This window comes from Camelus ferus, chromosome 30 (genome assembly GCF_009834535.1).
Source record: "Camelus ferus isolate YT-003-E chromosome 30, BCGSAC_Cfer_1.0, whole genome shotgun sequence".
Taxonomy (NCBI): domain Eukaryota; kingdom Metazoa; phylum Chordata; class Mammalia; order Artiodactyla; family Camelidae; genus Camelus; species Camelus ferus.
Window position 1 is genome coordinate 12,919,588 of NC_045725.1, and position 16,951 is coordinate 12,936,538.

General features: G+C 47.8%; 2 protein-coding genes across 2 annotated transcripts in view; one reads left to right on the plus strand and one right to left on the minus strand.

Moving 5' to 3' along the window:
- Window positions 1–16,951, plus strand: part of SLC14A1 (solute carrier family 14 member 1 (Kidd blood group)) — a 49,332-nt gene that overhangs the window by 9,666 nt on the left and 22,715 nt on the right. The gene's annotated exons all lie outside the window — the stretch shown is intronic.
- Window positions 1,499–2,334, minus strand: LOC102517207 (26S proteasome non-ATPase regulatory subunit 8-like). The gene is given in 2 exon segments (XM_032470446.1): window positions 1,499–1,677; window positions 1,680–2,334. Coding segments are annotated over 2 exon segments (834 nt in total).

Below are 16,951 nucleotides of genomic sequence, written 5' to 3' on the forward strand. Positions count from 1 at the left end.
TGTGGTATATGTATATAAGAATACTACTCAGCCATAAAAAAGAATAAAGTAATGTCATTTGCAGCAACATGAGTGGACCTGGAGATCATCATACTAAGTGAAGTAAGCCAGAAAAAGAAAGAAAAATACCATATGATATCACTTACATGTGGAATCTAAGAAAAAAAATGACATGTGAACTTATTTACAAAACAGAAACAGTCTCACAGACATAGAAAACCAACTTATGGTTACCGGAGGGAAAAGGGTGGGGAGTGTGTGGAAGGATAAATTGGGAATTCGGGATTTGCAGATACGAACTATATATAGATAGATAAACAACAAGTTTCTGCTGTACAGTACAAGAAACTATATTTAGGATCTTGTAGTAACCTATAAGGAAACAGAATATGAAAACGAATATATGTACATGCGTGTATGACTGAAACATTATGCTGTGCACCAGAAATTGACACAACAGTGTAAACTGACTATACTTCAATTTAAAAAATTAAATGTTAAAAAAAACTTTCTTAAATATATTTCCAGAAGAGTGAAGAAAGCACAAGTGAACACTTCATCAGTGAGTTTCCAATAAATGAACACACTCACATAACCAGCACCAGGTCAAGAAACAAGGTCTCCAGCACCCAGAAGCATTTCTAAACGTATGATTTTATTTTTGTTTGTTTTTTCTTGTGATTTTAATTTTTCAGCCTTATTTTTTTACTGAAGTACAGTCGGTTTACAACGTTGTGTTAATTTCTGATGTACTGCATTGTGATTCAGTTATACACATATATATTCCTTTTCATATTCTTTTTCATTATAGACTATTATAAGATATTAAATATAACTCCCTGTGCTGTACAGTAAGACCTTGTTGTTCATCTATTTTTATATAGTAGTTTGTACCTGCAAACCCATAAAACTTTTTTTAAATGAGCTATCAAGTTCAAACATGCAGGCAGCCACTAGCTTCTCAAAGGCATTTGGGAAATTACAGAAGACACACGTCCCCGAGGAAGTCACTTAGAGGTTCTGGAGACACTGTGTTCCTTTCCAGAGAAACATCCGAGCCCTCTGCTAACCTGGGCCCACCGTGGGCTCCCGAGCCTCGGAGCAGGGCCAGAGTCAGGGGAGGCAGACACGCGATCTAATTAGTGAAACACACTAGCAGTGTTTGGAAAACAAGGTCACGTTGACTGTGAGGACATTCCAGGCGGAGGTGAATGGAAGTACGAGGGAGGACATGCACTCTGTGTTGTCTCTCTGCCAGGGGCTGCCTGATACTCTCCCAGCGATACCACTGAGCAGGCCATCCCCACCTTAAGGAAGAGGAAGCTGAGGAGAGTGCGCAGGACTTGCCCCACATCTTCATATTATCATGCTCAGATGCCCCAGAACCAGGATTTCTCTTTTTTTTTTTTTCAAGTCAATCCACCTTAATTGGAGGAAACCCTGTACTGTGTCTGCTTTAAGTAATGCAAGCCCTGCACCACCCCAGGGCCTGGTGGGCTCAGACGGCCACCTCCAGCTGCCAGGCGTGCTCAACCACCTGCCTGGCCGGCTCCGAGGAGGGGGTGGTGGTATCTTCCGGCTTTTGCTGCTGGCTGGCAAAGCTGCAGTGGTTGTTGATGCCCAGGACCCCCCCTCGCTTCTTGGTGTAGTCCATCATCTTCTTGGGTGTGTTGAAGTGAGGATCCGGGTGGCCTCAGTGAAGAGGGCTTTTTCATAGGCCTTCTCCATGCTCCCAGCGATCTCGTTCCTGAGAGGGCCAAGCAGGATGTCGATGAAGAGGGTATAGCTCTCGGCAGGGATGTTGCCTTCGGCCAGGAGCACCCTGTTGTAGCTGCCCTCCATCAGGTATTGCGCCAGGGACACCGGATGCTGGATGTATACGTTGGTCTGGATGTCCTTGGCAGGCAGGTGCTCCAACTCTGTGTGGAACTCAGCCACTCGGTTCTGGGACAGCAGGAAGTGGAGGTTTAAGCCCAAGAGCTGGTGCATGTAGGCCCACTCGGGGAGCTGCTCCTTGTAATCGAAGTAGTAGCATTTGAGCTGGGCCATGTAACACTCGAGGGAGGGGATGTCTTTGCATTGGATGCTCCAGTGGGCCCCCATGTCCAGTATGTCATGGGCCAGAATGAGCTGCGGTTTGGCCAGTTTGGTCCCTGTGGTTGGCAGGAAGTTGAGCTCCCACAGAACCAGCTCGAGATGGCCCAGCTCTTCCCTGCACTTGCTAAGATTGGGGCTTTTACGGTTCCACTCACCCTTGAGTTGCTCGTACCTGCCAGCCGTGCCCTGCAGGACTGCGCCCAAGGCACCCGCCACCGTGCTCACCACCGCCACCATCTTCCATCCAGAGCCGGGATTTCAATCCGTCTGACTCCCAAGAACATCTCCCTAGAAGGAACAGCATAGCAAAAGTACCAGGGTAGAAATGAGGACCGTTTGTCCGGGGCAGCTCTGCTCGGGGGAACTGACACACCCTTCTAACATCCCACTGAGAGCAATGAGCTAAGGATGGAGGGCTGGGTCGCACTCCACTACAGAGGAGAGGAGCTTCAATGGAGGGCATCTTCCACTTGCCCCGACCAGCTACTCTGGCCATCCTGCCATTCCTGTGTGATGGTTAAGAGCTCCCGGTGGGGGTTTTGGCGGGTGTGTAAGTGTGATATCTTGCTAGGTGCATTTCTCCTGCATTTCAGCAGTTGCCTTGGTGTTCCACGCAGGTGTGTCAGGCCGTCCTAGGGTATTTTCCTGGTATTTTCCATTAGAGGAAATGTACTGGCTCTGTTATTGACATGTCGCCCGGCCCCCAGCATCACACAGGTGTTTGCGATGGCATCTGCCCTTCTGACCTAACCTGCTTATAGGAAAAGCACCAGCCCCGCAGCCCACACGAGGCGGTGGGACAACAAGCCCGTGTCACCGCTCTGTGTGCGCGCGGATTCCAGCACGCTCCTCCTCGAGATAACTCGAGAGGCCCTCGTATTCCAAGGAGGAGAGCCAGGCGGTGCACTGCCTGCTGCCGCCTCGGGCCGACCTTCAGGGCCCTTCCGTGGGGCCTGCCAGGTGCCTGGATGCCCCCTGCTGCTGGGAGTGGCCATGACACAGGCATCGCGTGCCTTGGAGGTGGACGGCTGGGCTGGTGCTCACTCAGCAACCTGGACAGTTCACCTCACCAGCCCTCTGCTCCTGCAGCTTTTAAAGAGAAGATGATGCCTCATGAGGGGAGGAAGGAATATTTGCCCTCCACTCTATCAAAATATACGTCCCAAAAGATAGAAATCATGGCTTGCAGAGCAAAGCAGAGGGTTGTAGTGGAGAAAAGTGCCGAATAAGCTTCTGATAAACCTCTTGGCTCACTCCTCATCCTCCTGCCCTCTAATGGGACCTAATGCTGGTTCTAACTGCTCCCCTGCTGTCCCGTCAGACAGACCCATGCCCTCACCTTCCCTGTCCCTTCTGAGTAAACAGTCCCCAAATGCAAGGTCTCCAGGCCTGGATTCTTGCCCAGACCAGAGTCTTCCATCTCCAGCTGCATCCTGGGCATTTCCACCTGCCTGTCCAGACATCTCAAGCCCAGTGTCACAACGTGGGCTCTCATTTGCCTTTGCTTTACGCTGTCATCTCAGAAACCTTCACTGAAGTGGAATAGACATTAAAGTGCACGTGTTATAAGGATACACACAGCTTGATGATTTTTCACAAACGAACACACCCAGGTAGCCAGCAGCCAGGTCAGGACACAGCATATCAGCATCCCAGAGGTGCCCCCAGTGGTGACTGACGCCCTGGCTTCTCTCCATCTAGCTGCTTTTGCTGCACATTGTGATGCATTCATAGCACTGCACGGAGCTGTATGTCGTTCATTCCCCTGCTGTGCGAATAGAAGGTCTTCCTTTTCTTCTTTTGTTCTCTTGTGATCTGATGACTCTCTTTAGTGTTATGTTTGGATCCCTTTTTCTTTTGTGTGTGTGTGTCTATTACAGGTTTTTGGTTTGCGGTTGCCATAAGGTTTTGATACAACATTCTGTATATATGCATGATTGCTTCAAGTTGCCGATCTGTTATTTTCAAATGCATTTTAAGTACCTGCATTTGTACTCCCCTCCTCTCGTGATTACTGGTTCTGATATCACATTTTACACTTGTTTTGTGTATCTTTTAACGGCTCATTTGGGGTATAGATGATTTCACTGCTAATTTCTTTTACCGTAACTTCGCACTAGTTTGTGCAAGAATAATTTCCTCCTTTTACTGTGTGTTTGCCTTTGCCAGTGAGTTTTCCCTTTTGTAATTTTCTTGTTTCTAGTTGCAGCCTTTTCTTTTCTACCTAGAGAAGTTCCTTTAGCACCTGTTGTAAAGCTGGTTTGGTGGTGCTGAATTCTTTCAGCTTCTGTTTGTCTGTAAAACTTTTGATTTCTCCGTCAGATCTGAATGAGCGCCTTGCTGGAAAGAGTACTCTTGGTTGTAGATTTTTCCCTTTCATCACTTTAAGTATATCGTGCCACTCCCTTCTGGCCTGCAGAGTTTCAGCTGAAAAATCAGCTAATAACCTTATGGGAGCTTCTTTGTATGTTATTTGTTGGTTTTCCCTTGCTGATTTTAACATTTTCTCCTTATCTTTAATTTTTGTCAGTTTGATTACTATGTTGGATCTTGTGTGGAACTCTGTGCTTCCTGGTCTTGGGTGACTGTTTCCTTCCCCAGGTTAGGAAAGTTTTCAGCTATTATCTCTCCAAATATTTTCTTGGGCCCTGTCTCTCTTTCTACTCCTTCTGGGACTCCTATAATGTGAATTTTAGTGAGTTTTATATTGTCCCAGAGGTCTCTTAAACTGTCTTCATTTCTTTTCATTCTTTTTTTCTTTTTTTTGTTCTGTGACAGTGATCTCCACTACTCTGTCTTCCAGCTCACTGATTTATTCTGCCTCATTTAGTGCAGTTTTCATTTCAGTTGTTATATTTGTCATCTTTGGTTGTTCTTTTTTTTTTTCCTATCTCTTTGCTGACAAATTCTATCTCCTCGCTCTGTTTACCCATTCTCCTCCCAGAATCTTTGATCATCCTTACAAATACAGCCCTGAACTCTTTCCGGGTAGATTGCCAATCTCCGTAACACATAGATATTCTTCTGGGGTTTTATCTTGTTCCTTTCTCTGGAAGGTATTCCTCTGCCACCTCATTTTGTTTAAATTTCTGTTTGTATTTTTATGTTTGTGGCAGGTGAGTTATGTTTCTTGACCTTGGAGGAGTGGCCCTCTGTAGGAGACACCCTATGCATCCCAGGAGTGCACTCCCATCTCATCACACAGGGGCCTGCGGCCAGCTGGTCCCAGGGTAGATTCTGGCCTGTGTTTGTGAGATTGTTTTCTAGTTTCTGATTTCTGCCCCCTGGTGGAGGAGGCTGGTCTAGAGGCTTGTGCAGGCTTCCTGGTTGGAGGGACTGGTGCTTGCCCACTGGTGGGTGGTCTTGACCCTCTGGTGGGCAGGGCCCTGTCTAGGAGCATGGCTAGAGGCAACTATGGCTTCACACATTCTTTATACAGTCTGTCTGCTGATGGGTGGGGATCTGTCCTCAGTAGTTAGCTGTTTGGCCTGGGGCATCGCAGCACAGAAGGCTGTTGGGCGGGGCCAAGTCTCTGTGCTAACGTCCAAGCAAGATGTCAGCCTCCCGGGAGAAGAGTTCATTCAGATGAACACCCCCAAAGTCTGCCACCATGCCTGTGTCCCCAGGACGAGCCACAGCTGCCCCTTGCCTCCTCAGGAGACCCCCAAGACTAACAGGTAGGTCTTGCTCAGGCTTCTACGAAATTACCATTTTTGCCCTTGGCCCTGGTGAGCATGAGAATTTCTTAAGGGTAAAGTCTTTATTTCCCCCAGTCCCGTGGCGCTCCTGTAATCAAGCCCCACTGGCCTTCAAAGCCCAATATTCTGGGGGCCCCTCTCCCTGGTGTCAGACCCCCGAGCTGGGGAGCCTGACATGGGGCTCAGAACTCTCGCTCCCGTGGAAGAGCCTTTTCAGTGTAATTGTTCCCCAGTTTGTGAGTTGCTGCCCTGGGGGGTGTGGGACCTGATTATGTCTCGAGTTCATCCCTCCTCCTGGTCTCACTGTGGTTTCGCCTTTGCGTTTTTAGCTGTAGGGGATCTTTTCTGGTCGTTTCCAGTCTTTCTTATCGATGGGTGTTCTGCGGCCAGTTGTGACCTCGGTGTGCCTGTGAGAGGAGGTGAGCGCCGGCTCCGTCTGGTCCGCCATCCTGGCCACCAGTCTGCCCCGTGGTGCAAACAAATCGTTATTGATCCACTACTGCTGGTGGGCAGTTGGGCTGTTTCCCAGTTTTGGTTGTTATGAGCAGTGCTATACTGAACTCTGTGATGCTTGTCTTTCGGTGTGACCATGTGTATGCATTTCTTGTGCGCATGTCCTAGGAAGGACTTGCTGGGCTTCCGGTATGTAGATATCAGCCCTCACAGATGCTGCCAGGACGTTTTCTAAGGCAGCTGGGCTGCATCTCCCCTTGCAGCATGTGCGAGTTCCGGTTGCTCCACTCCCTCACTGACATTTGGTGCCGTTTTTGATTCACCCATTTTCACCCCATGCCTATCTCGTTTTTTTCCCTACCAAATGATCTCACATTTGCAGCCTTTGCCCCTTTGCACTGACCTTCTGCAGTCACCGTGAACTTGAGCTGCACTTCCCGGGGATCCACTCCCAGGTAATCTCCCTCAGTGCTGCTCTCATCTTCACACTGTTCTGTCCACAGAACTTCAGTTGCCCCTGATGTCCGATCACTTTCAAGTGGCATCTGTTTCTTTGTCTGGTTGTTGACATTCTGCAAAGCTAGTCAATGATCAAGCAGACCCCATCTTTCCTTCAGGCTTCAGTGCTGCCTTCATAACGCCCACGTGTCATTTTCCAACACCTCCATCCCTCTCAAACATCAGCTTGTTTGGCAAGAAACCTGCCTTCTTTGTTAGTGGTTCCACAGGAAACCTCCAAGCTGGAGAGTTCCCACTGGCAGAGCCTCAGAGAGACTGTTCCAACACCCTGGTTTCCAGAGAACCTCCAAATTATAAAGAACTTAAGAAAAAAAAAATCCTAGTAACTTGGCAGGTGTTTTTCTGACTTTCTTAAAGTAACAGCTATTGCTTCTTCTATGCTGATAACCTTTATTTGATCTGAAAGCAGGCAGAGCTTTGGATGCTAACTGGATGGGGAGACAAGGAGGTGACAACTAAAAGCAGAGCCAATTTGCAATTTCTGAAACTCCTTCTCAGGGAGAGAAACATTTTTACCAGCTACAGATCTCAAGCATTTAAGGAGGTTTTTGACCAGTAGAAAATTTTTGAAACCCCCTATCATTACAGAGAAGCACAGAAATACATGCCTGGGAAATACAAAGCAGGCAAATCTTGCTTGCGCCTCTCAGATTTTAAGAAGGCAAATAAAACTGTGTTTAACGCTTGCTGACAGTTTATAGTTATTACTTGAATGTACACTTTACACGAGGGAGCCCCATACTTTCTAATTAATATTGCCCAGACTTAGGGCTTAGAGCAAAATTTCGCTCTTTTATATGGTCATGGAGGTTCGTGGTTCCATCTTTTCTTTTATAATGTACTATTTTTCTTACCTATACTTTGATGCTGCGTCCTTTGGTGGGGACCCAACGCCTGGTTAGTATATTGCATCACAAGGAAGCCAATGTCAGAGTGCTTGTCAGTGTGGGTGCCTTATGCAAACATGAAGGACCATTGCTTTCCCTGTGGACCCAAGTTGGGCTGGTTCATGGGCTGTAACTCAGAGCACACTCCCTCCAGTCAATCGTGAAGTCTGTTCGCAGCCCACCAACACGCCACGCTTCTCTCGGCTGGCACTCAAGTTTCTTCCTGAAAGGCTGTTCCCTCTTTTGCTGCCTTCACTAAATGCTACTCCAATGTCAAAGGCCTTATGAGGCCCACATCTTCGGTATATACCCCTCTGCCTGCTCCAGACACCACTGCTATTACCCAGACTCTCGCAGCCCCACGTTGTGCCTGCTCACAGGTCAGCACTTCATTGAACATCATCATCTCATAGCATTTAAGAGCTTCAAAATCTGACAGTTCTCCGTTGAACTTGACAGGCATTCTGTCCCTCCCTGGAAGACTGCCATGATGGGCTCCCTTGTAGGCCAGTGATTTGACAGATCCTTTCTGGGCTGAGGAAAAAGTACTATTCTGCCCACAGCATGACCCGTGATCATACACAGCCTTGACCCTGAAGCTAGTGGCCTCTCATGTCTTGTTGCTGCAGTGGTATGCTGCACTTCACGGAGCCCTGAGGACCTACCTCGACGCACAGGAGGACGGGAAATCGGGGTGAACAGACGGTGGCTAAGTGGAGTGGTGAGGCAGGGGGGATGCCGTAGAGTGCAGCTTACAGCCTGAGAGGAGACGCCGAGTCCCAGGACAGCAGGAGGGCAGGGACCTGGCCAAGGCATTGTGAGCTGACAGCCTAGGTATGACCTGAGATGTAAAGGGAGGAGGAGCCAGCCCTACCTCACATCCAGCCTCTGCAGAGCCAGGGCTTCCTGCGTTTGCACTGAGCTAGAATTCGGCAGCTGGGGTTGGGGCTGTCCTGTACCATCCACATTGATCTCCACCAGTGAAGCCCTGAAGACACAGCTTCCTTTCTGCTTGGCCACCTTCATGATGACTCAGGTGCCCCAAGACCTGGCCAGCCCACACACCTGGGGAAAGTCACTAATCACAGATGTTGACCTGCAAGCTGGAGCGCTGGGCACCTGGTGCCTCAGGCTGATTGAGCTGCAGCAGGAGCATGTGTGTGTGTGTCCAGATGGCGGGGGCACTGCCCCTTGAGCTCTGTGCCCCAGGCTAACACTGTGCCCTGCTCTGAGGACTCTGGGGAAAATCTACCCCATCCCCTTGCCCCACCAGACGCGCGCGCACACACATCCATCTCAGTACAAGAACTCGCCTTAGCCCTTTGAGGTCCCAGGGTCACAGAGTCACCCACCCATTCCTTCATCTTTATACTCAGCAACAGCTTTAGGGGGTCTCTGTGAGCCAGTCCCTGAGCCCAGAACGGGAGTCACAGGAGGAACAAGACCAGCCCTGACTCTGCCCTCAGAAACCATGAGGTCCAGCAGGCAAACTCAATGACGCAAACACACACACCGTGTAGTTACAAACAACGATCCACACTGGGAGAGAAAAGAGACGCACTCTGGGAGATGCGTGCCAGTGGTGGCAGCCACAGCCCTAAGTGTCACCTCCCACAGACAGTGACTCTTACTGGGGGACACTTATTCATCTCTGCCCCGGGGGAGGAGGGTGACAGGTGTGGTGTGAAAAGGGTCTTTAACATGCCTACTGTTGTAATGGAGGCGGCCAAAAGTACAATCCCACGCAGGGTTTTTTGCCTTTTGGCCAAAGGAGTTGTGTATTAGAGTGGGATGAGGGAAACTCATTGCAGGGGCCCTAAGTGTAAAAAGACCCAGGAACCCAAGATGGAGAGCCAAGGACGGAGGCCACCAAGTAAGATGCTTAGAAAGATCCCCAAGACCCTGGGAGCAGAGGCTGCTCCTGCAGTGCAGTGCGTATCAGTCCTGTGAGTAAGCAGGATGCACAGGCCTCTGGCTGGACCATAGGAGCAGGAGGAGGTCTGCCCCTTACGTGCAAGCATCCCCCTCTCGTGACCTGGGATAATCTGTTATGGCGACTGGCGTGGGCCCACAATGTGATGTGATTCACTGTGAGGCAGTTAGCCCCAGGCAGACGGTGGGACCTGGCGGAGTGGCTTGATGGAGTCGAACGGGATGAAGAGACTTTTCCTTGGACTGGTGTGGCCCAGCATGTGACAGTGTGCTCCATGCCGCCAGCTGGGAGGCAGTCAGGACTCACTTGGGCTCACCATGGCGTCTCCAACCCAGACATTGGAATCTGTAAGCTGTCACCACTCCAGGAGCTTGAGTCCATCCCTTTTCACTAAGTCTCAAAAACAGGAATGTTTGAGAGCAGCGCTCCCCAAACATTGAAGTGCACGAAAATCTCCGGGGGAATCTGGTTCAAATGCAGATTCTGATTCCGAAATTCTGGGTGGGTGGGACCGAGATTCCTTGTTCTAAGCCAGTTCCCAAGGAATCAAACTTTGAAGACTTGAGAAACTTAACATGAGTGAATGAAAGTCAAACTTGTCCTCTTCTTATTACTCATTCTATTACTCATTCAACAAGTATTGTTGAGCCTAAGAACTGGGATAATAATGGCACCATTGACAGGAATAAGGAAGTGAGAGGTCGGAACCATTTTAGGGGGAAAGAATAATAAAAGTTACCTTTGCTTGAATGCCTAGCGTGCGCCACGATCTTGTTTAATCTTTATATTTGGCAAGGTAGGCCTTAGTAATTCCCATTAATTTCCTAATGGGATTAAGGCTTGGAAAGGTGAATTAATTTTCCCCAGGGCGTCATAGCTGGCTGGAACTTGAACCTGGCCTATCAAACTCCAAAATCCATCTGATCCTCCCGTAACACACTTCCTTGTTTTGAAAGATAAGGAAATAGGGTAAGATTTAGTCCAATGGTTCCCAACCTTGCCTGCATGTTAGAACCATCAAGAGGGCTTTTAAAGCTCCAAGACCCCAAACCAATTACATCAGACTCTCTAGGGCAAGGACCTACTATCAGCATTTTTTTTTAAGCCCCCAAGTAATTCCAACGTGTGGACAAGACTGAGAATCACTGAGTTAGTCCAAGTCTTCTAATAAGTGAGGCAATTGGGAGAAGCGGATGAGTGAAGTGTCTATTTTGTCAGAAGTAGTACGTCTCAATTCCTACTCTGGGACTCTTTCCAGTAAACCAGCTAAACAAAAAATTATGTAGTAGGATGAAGTAGGGCGGGAGAGGAAGTAAGATGGAGGCGCTTGTCAAAGGAAAATACACAGAGAAGAGCAGAGAATTTCAATTAACATCAGAGACATTGGAGAAGATTCAGAAAGATAGAAAAGCTCACCAAATGGAAATCCTTGAAACTGGAACAGCATTTTATTCATCTATGAGCCCTCCTGAACCTAGCATACGTTAGACAATGGATAGATGAGTGAATGGATGGCTAGAACAGGAAAGACGATATAACGTATACAAATGGCACTATGCTGTTCACCAGAAATTGACACAATATTGTGAATTGACCATACTTCAACAAAAAAAAAATTTAAGAAAAAAGAAAGACAGTGTGGGTACAATGGAGAAGAAAGTCTAGAAGCCAAGTGGAGTGGAGAAATGGAAGCCACGCTGGGATTGAGGAAGGGGATAATGACCTAGGATGAAGCTACCAGCACAAGAGGGCATGGTCGCCCTTAGGAAAACATGTTTTGGGATTTTACTTTTAAGATTGGGATTTTTTTTTTTCATAATACTATGAAAAACACCAAGTGGGAAAATAAATGGAGCAATCTGTTTGAAGCAAAAAAGGCTTGAGGCTTTTCTAGGGACATCGGTGCATCAACTCTTCCATAATCAAGACGAGAGACTGAGGTCCCACCAGGTCCACAAACAGAAATCTCTGCTTCCACGATGAACAAAGCTCTGGGTTCTCCACCTGCCCCCACGGCTGCCTTCGGATAACTTTTTTTCTCCCATCTAGGCTTTAATGGATATTAATTTAAAGCTAGTTTCTCCTTGTAAGTTATGGGGAATAAGAAGCTATTGAGAAATTGGTTGTCAGACTTACAGGGCAGTCAACTCTTCCTGAGAGTCTATAAACCCCAGATTCTGCAAAAATGTGAGCCAAGAGGAGCCAAAAATCTGAATGATGTTGGGCGTTAAGTCTACATGGAGATATTGTTTCACTCATCACTCATCAGTATGTTTCTTTAAATTTCTTACTGGATTTCCCCCCTCACTCAACAGTGTTAATTTTTTTTAACATTTTTTATTGAGTTATAGTCATTTTACAATGATGTGTCAAATTCCAGTGTAGAGCACAATTTTTCAGTTATACATGAACATACATATATTCATTGTCATATTCTCTTTTGCTTTGAGCCACCACAAGATCCTGTATATATTTCCCTGTGCTATACAGTATAATCTTGTTTATCTATTCTACATTTTGAAATCCCAGTCTGTCCCTTCCCACCCTCCTACCCCCCTGGCAACCACAAGTTTGTATTCTATGTCTATGAGTCTGTTTCTGTTTTGTATTTATGTTTGTTTTTTTTTTTTTTTTTAGATTCCTCATACGAGCAATCTCATATGGTATTTTTCTTTCTCTTTCTGGCTTACTTCACTTAGAATGACATTCTCTAGGAACATCCATGTTGCTGCAAATGGTGTTATGTTGTCAGTTTTTATGGCTGAGTAGTATTCCATTGTATAAATATACCACATCTTCTTTATCCAGTCATCTGTTGATGGACATTTAGGCTATTTCCATGACTTGGCTATTGTAAATAGTGCTGCTATGAATATTGGGGTGTAGGTGTCATTTTGAAGTAGGGTTCCTTCTGGATATATGCCCAGGAGTGGGATTCCTGGGTCATATAGTAAGTCTATTCCTAGTCTTTTGAGGAATCTCCATACTGTTTTCCACAGTGGCTGCACCAAACTGCATTCCCACCAGCAGTGTAGGAGAGGTCCCTTTCCTCCACAGCCTCTCCAGCATTTGTCTCAACAGTGTTAATTCATCACCAATGTCACATGTGGGTTTAATCAGGGGCCCACAGATCCTTGTCTTCAAAGATGGCATCCCCTGAGCTGTGTCCTAGGCATTCTTCTGTAAGGAGGAAGGACTTTTCCTCATCCATCCACTCTCCGCTGGCCCACTGTGACCTTAGCTGACTCCTGGGTACAGCTGGCCAGTGCTTTGTGGGGTCAGAGAGTTTAATCAGCCTACTCATAACCCTTGATCTCATAAACCCTACTCATAAATTCTGTGACTTCACGCACATCAGCACCATCCCAGCCACCACCATGACTTAATTAAATATTAGCCCTCTGTTCAAATATGTGCCTTGATCCAGGTGTTGAAAGAAAATAAACAGCAACCTTGGCTGAGAAGGAAAAAGACTGTAGATAGGGAAGTTGATAGATAAGGCGATGGAAAATCTGTCCTTCCCTGTCTGTAACCTACTTCTTCCCACATGAATATTTCTCCCAGACCCAGCGGTGACCCTCAGTGGGGAGAAGGCACCAGTAGTTCCAAGAAGCTGACCTCTAACCGGCTTCTTTGATTTGGAAGCAAAGTCAGTGTGGGCATTTCTCCAGCTAAGGATAACAGCAGTGTTGAGAATTGCTATGTTTTATTAAAAAACAAAGGTTTGTGATTAATGGTGAACCCTTCTAGTTCTATCACTATTTTTGTATCTTAACCTTAAATAATAAATTAATTTCTTGGGGGAGGGAATTAGCTCAGGGGTAGAGCGCGCACTTAGCATGTACAAGGTCCTGGATTCAATCGCCAGTCCCTCCATTAACAAAATAAATACAAAATAAATAATTTCTTTATTTTCAGATAGCTATCTACAGGGGATAATGGTACTATAATGCTTAGTTGATTAAGTTCTAACAAGAGATGTCGCATCAAAAAATATATGTCCTCTTCCACTGGGTTTAACTTTGATTTTGAATAAAATGTGCAATCGAGTTTATTCCTTACTAACAGGATGCAGTACCAGAGGTGCATGGGAATTCTCCTTCACATCCTTCGTAATATCCCTGCACAACTGCATTTCCTAAGACAACACTGCTATAGGATTGCTAAGGCCCTGATAAAAATCTGTGGTCAGTTGAATCATAGTAGTTCAATTTACCAACGCAAGAGGTCGAGGGTGCACTACAGTCCAGCTGCAAGCCCTCTGATCAGACAGGCAGTTGAATGGTTGGCCCTCAAGTCCCCTCTGCCTCTGGCCCCACCCCAGCCTTGGCAGGTGCCAATAGGAAGGAAAAAGAGGCAAGGAGAATGGGAGAAGGAGTGAGGGTCAAGAGACACTGAGTCCCTCTCTAAATCCTGGCAACCAATTGGTGTAAGGAAGGGGGTGGAAATAGTGAGCAGTTCTGGTAACCATGAAGGGTCCTTTAAATCAGGCAGAGCTGGCAACACTGCACAGCCAGCTGCCACCTCCTCAGCTCCAGAGAGCAGCCTCCCTTAGCATACCTGCACCAGCCCTCCAGCTTCTTGGCTACTTCCCAGCTGTCTCCACGATGCTCCCTAGTGAGTAACCCCGGATGCCTGGCTGGGAGTGGGCTTCAGCCCATCCCACTCAACCTCCAGTGGCTGGTGACTTTGCCAGGCTCCTGTAACCCTTGGCCAGCCCACTGGCTCAGGGAACCTCGTTCACCATGGAGGTGCCAGGCCATCCCACCTTGTCTTCCTGGCCCGATTATAAAATAAAGCTTGACTTCCTAAGCGTAGGACCATTATCACAATATCTTTAACATGGAGGAGACAACCTAACGAGTTGTAAATTATTCTCAAGAGAGGGTCAGGGGGACGGAGCCATGCCAGTCCTCAACTCTCATTGTCCCGAACACTTCAATCCCTTCTTCAACCTAGTCTAGAGAGATCAGAAGGATTCTCCTGCTTTTTTGGTCTCTCACTGGGAATTTTTTTTTTTTTTAATCCTGAAGAAACCAGCAGGACCATTGCTAACCAGTATGGGCCCTTCCCGTTCATGCAAAGACACCCCAGCAAGACTTTTTGTCACCTTCTATAGGAGTTTTGTTGCGATAAATAAATGTCTAGGATGCTCATGGTTCCCCTTTTAGACAAAGTGCATTTGTTCAGGGCACATCCTTAGGTACTGGCTGGGGACACCAGAGACCTGCATGATGGGCCTGACACTGACCCAAGGTTCATTTAAGAGCTGGAAAGAAGGCGAGGTAAGGAAAGACGGAATCTGATCAAAGTCATAGATAGGGACGAAGGTTTTCTCGCCCTTGTGCTGTGTGCAGGAGAAGCAACCAGCTACTCAGTGGAGCTGAATAATTGCACAACTGCATCTCAGAGCTAAGAATGTAGGCGTCTCAGTGCCTCCTGCCACTGCCCACCCCCACGGAGGCCAGGGCAGGCGGTGGAGGTTTGAGAGATGTGTGCACTCTGCGCCTGCTTGCCTCTTGGCCCCACATCTGGGGAATGCCTACCACAAAGGCTACCCCAAGGGGCGTTCTGGGTCAGTGAGAGTTTTGGCTGTTGACTGGAGCCGTTTTGTTGGACTGTTTACCAAATGTTGTGGGCTCAGGACACATTGCTGTGGGACGTTCTGTACCCAATGTGATGTGCGGTCTTTGCCTCTCTCTTTGTGGGGGGCGGGAAGATAGAAAGAGAAGAATGAGAATGTTTTTTCTTTAGTGCTCGCTCTTCTGTTTCGAAAGCCCTGCTCAGGACGCAGGAGAGCCCCCTGTGGGCTCCTGTCCAGGTAGAATTCCCGTGCGTGGATGCTCCCCAGGGACGCTTACACTGCAAATTATTTGCAAAGTGACATTGCCCATGGAGACATGGATATCAAGCAGCAACCAACATGAAACAATGTTGCAATAATTTCTGAGTCAAACAATACATATTTTAAAATATCGACACATGCAAGACATGGCAGGAAAAAGATTTAAATTGTGCCATGAGCCATAGTTTTGTTTTGTTTTTTTTTCCTCTCTTCTTCCCTATTTCTTCTTCTAGCTCTTATTTCTTCTCACATATATTTTATGAACTTCCTCAAAACCTTTCTGGAAAGAAAGAGATCTGTGATGAAGAAAAGGAATTATTTGTATCTTCCAGCCCAGGTGGGACTATGCAGCCTAAAATATATTTTTAATAAAAGACAATAGCAGAACTGTTGCAGGGCCAGGGGCTGGCCACTTGTCTGATGAGAAACATGGACACAGCTGCTTTCAGCTCCCAGGGGCCCGGCATGGACGGGAGGAGGGAGGGAGCCTGGGTGTGGATGTTTGCACCACGTGGGTGGGGAGAGAGGAGAGAGGACTTTCTCTGGGCAGAAACTATGTGGAGGGAAAATGCCATGTGTGTTGAGCTGTGATTGAGCCAGACAGAGGGTGGCAGATGGGTTCAGAGAAGCAGGAGAGGAGAGGCCTGCGGGAGATGCAGGGGAGGTGGGACGGAACCCAGGGTCAGTGCTTAAACACTCAGCAACCGATAGCAGGCGGGGCTGAGAAAAAGTCATTGAATTGTGTGATTAGGGCTGTGAAAAACCACTAAGAGCCCATGTGTGCACTTGTTACTGGGTGCCTGATCGCCCCTCTGATGTCCAACTCAGGGTTCTCTCCAAAGCCACAGCCACTGGGCAAGGGCAGACCCTGGTATCTTGGGGTCTTGCAGGGTGAGGCTGGCTCCCACCCACCTGCTTCAAGGCTCTTCCACACTCATAACTACACCCCTCCTCGTGTGGGAGCCAAGAAGAAGCTTTGTCCCTGGTTCAGGCTGGGAGAGGGGACCCTTCGAGAATCCTCAAGGACAAACCAACCCTGACTGAGCAGGGCAGACATCAGAATGGTGGCACCACCACGTGTCATGTGCAGAGATTCACATGCATCGTCGCCAAGCTTCAGCACAACCTCACAAAGAAAGTAAACCTCCCTGCACTTTGCAGTGAGGCCCAGAGAGGGTGGCAAACCTCGGCTCACACAGCTCGTCAGGGACAAAGCCAGGATTCAAGCTCTGGTCTGCCTGACTTGGAATCTCACCGTTTTCACTACCTTGCGCCCACCTATAGCACGGCTGTGTTTTGTGACCAGCACTTAAGGTGTCCCTGTACAAGGCCCAGGGGAGAGGGCGGGCAGGAAGGGCAGGGAGGAGGTGGTTCTGCCAAGAAGACCCAAGACTCAGTGCACACCCTCCGCCACGGACCAGCTCTGTCAAGCCACTGAGGCAGGAGGCTGTACGGGTGCCTTGTGGAGGTGGTCTCAGGACGAGGTCTATAAATATACGTCGATGGTTGAGCCCCTGGA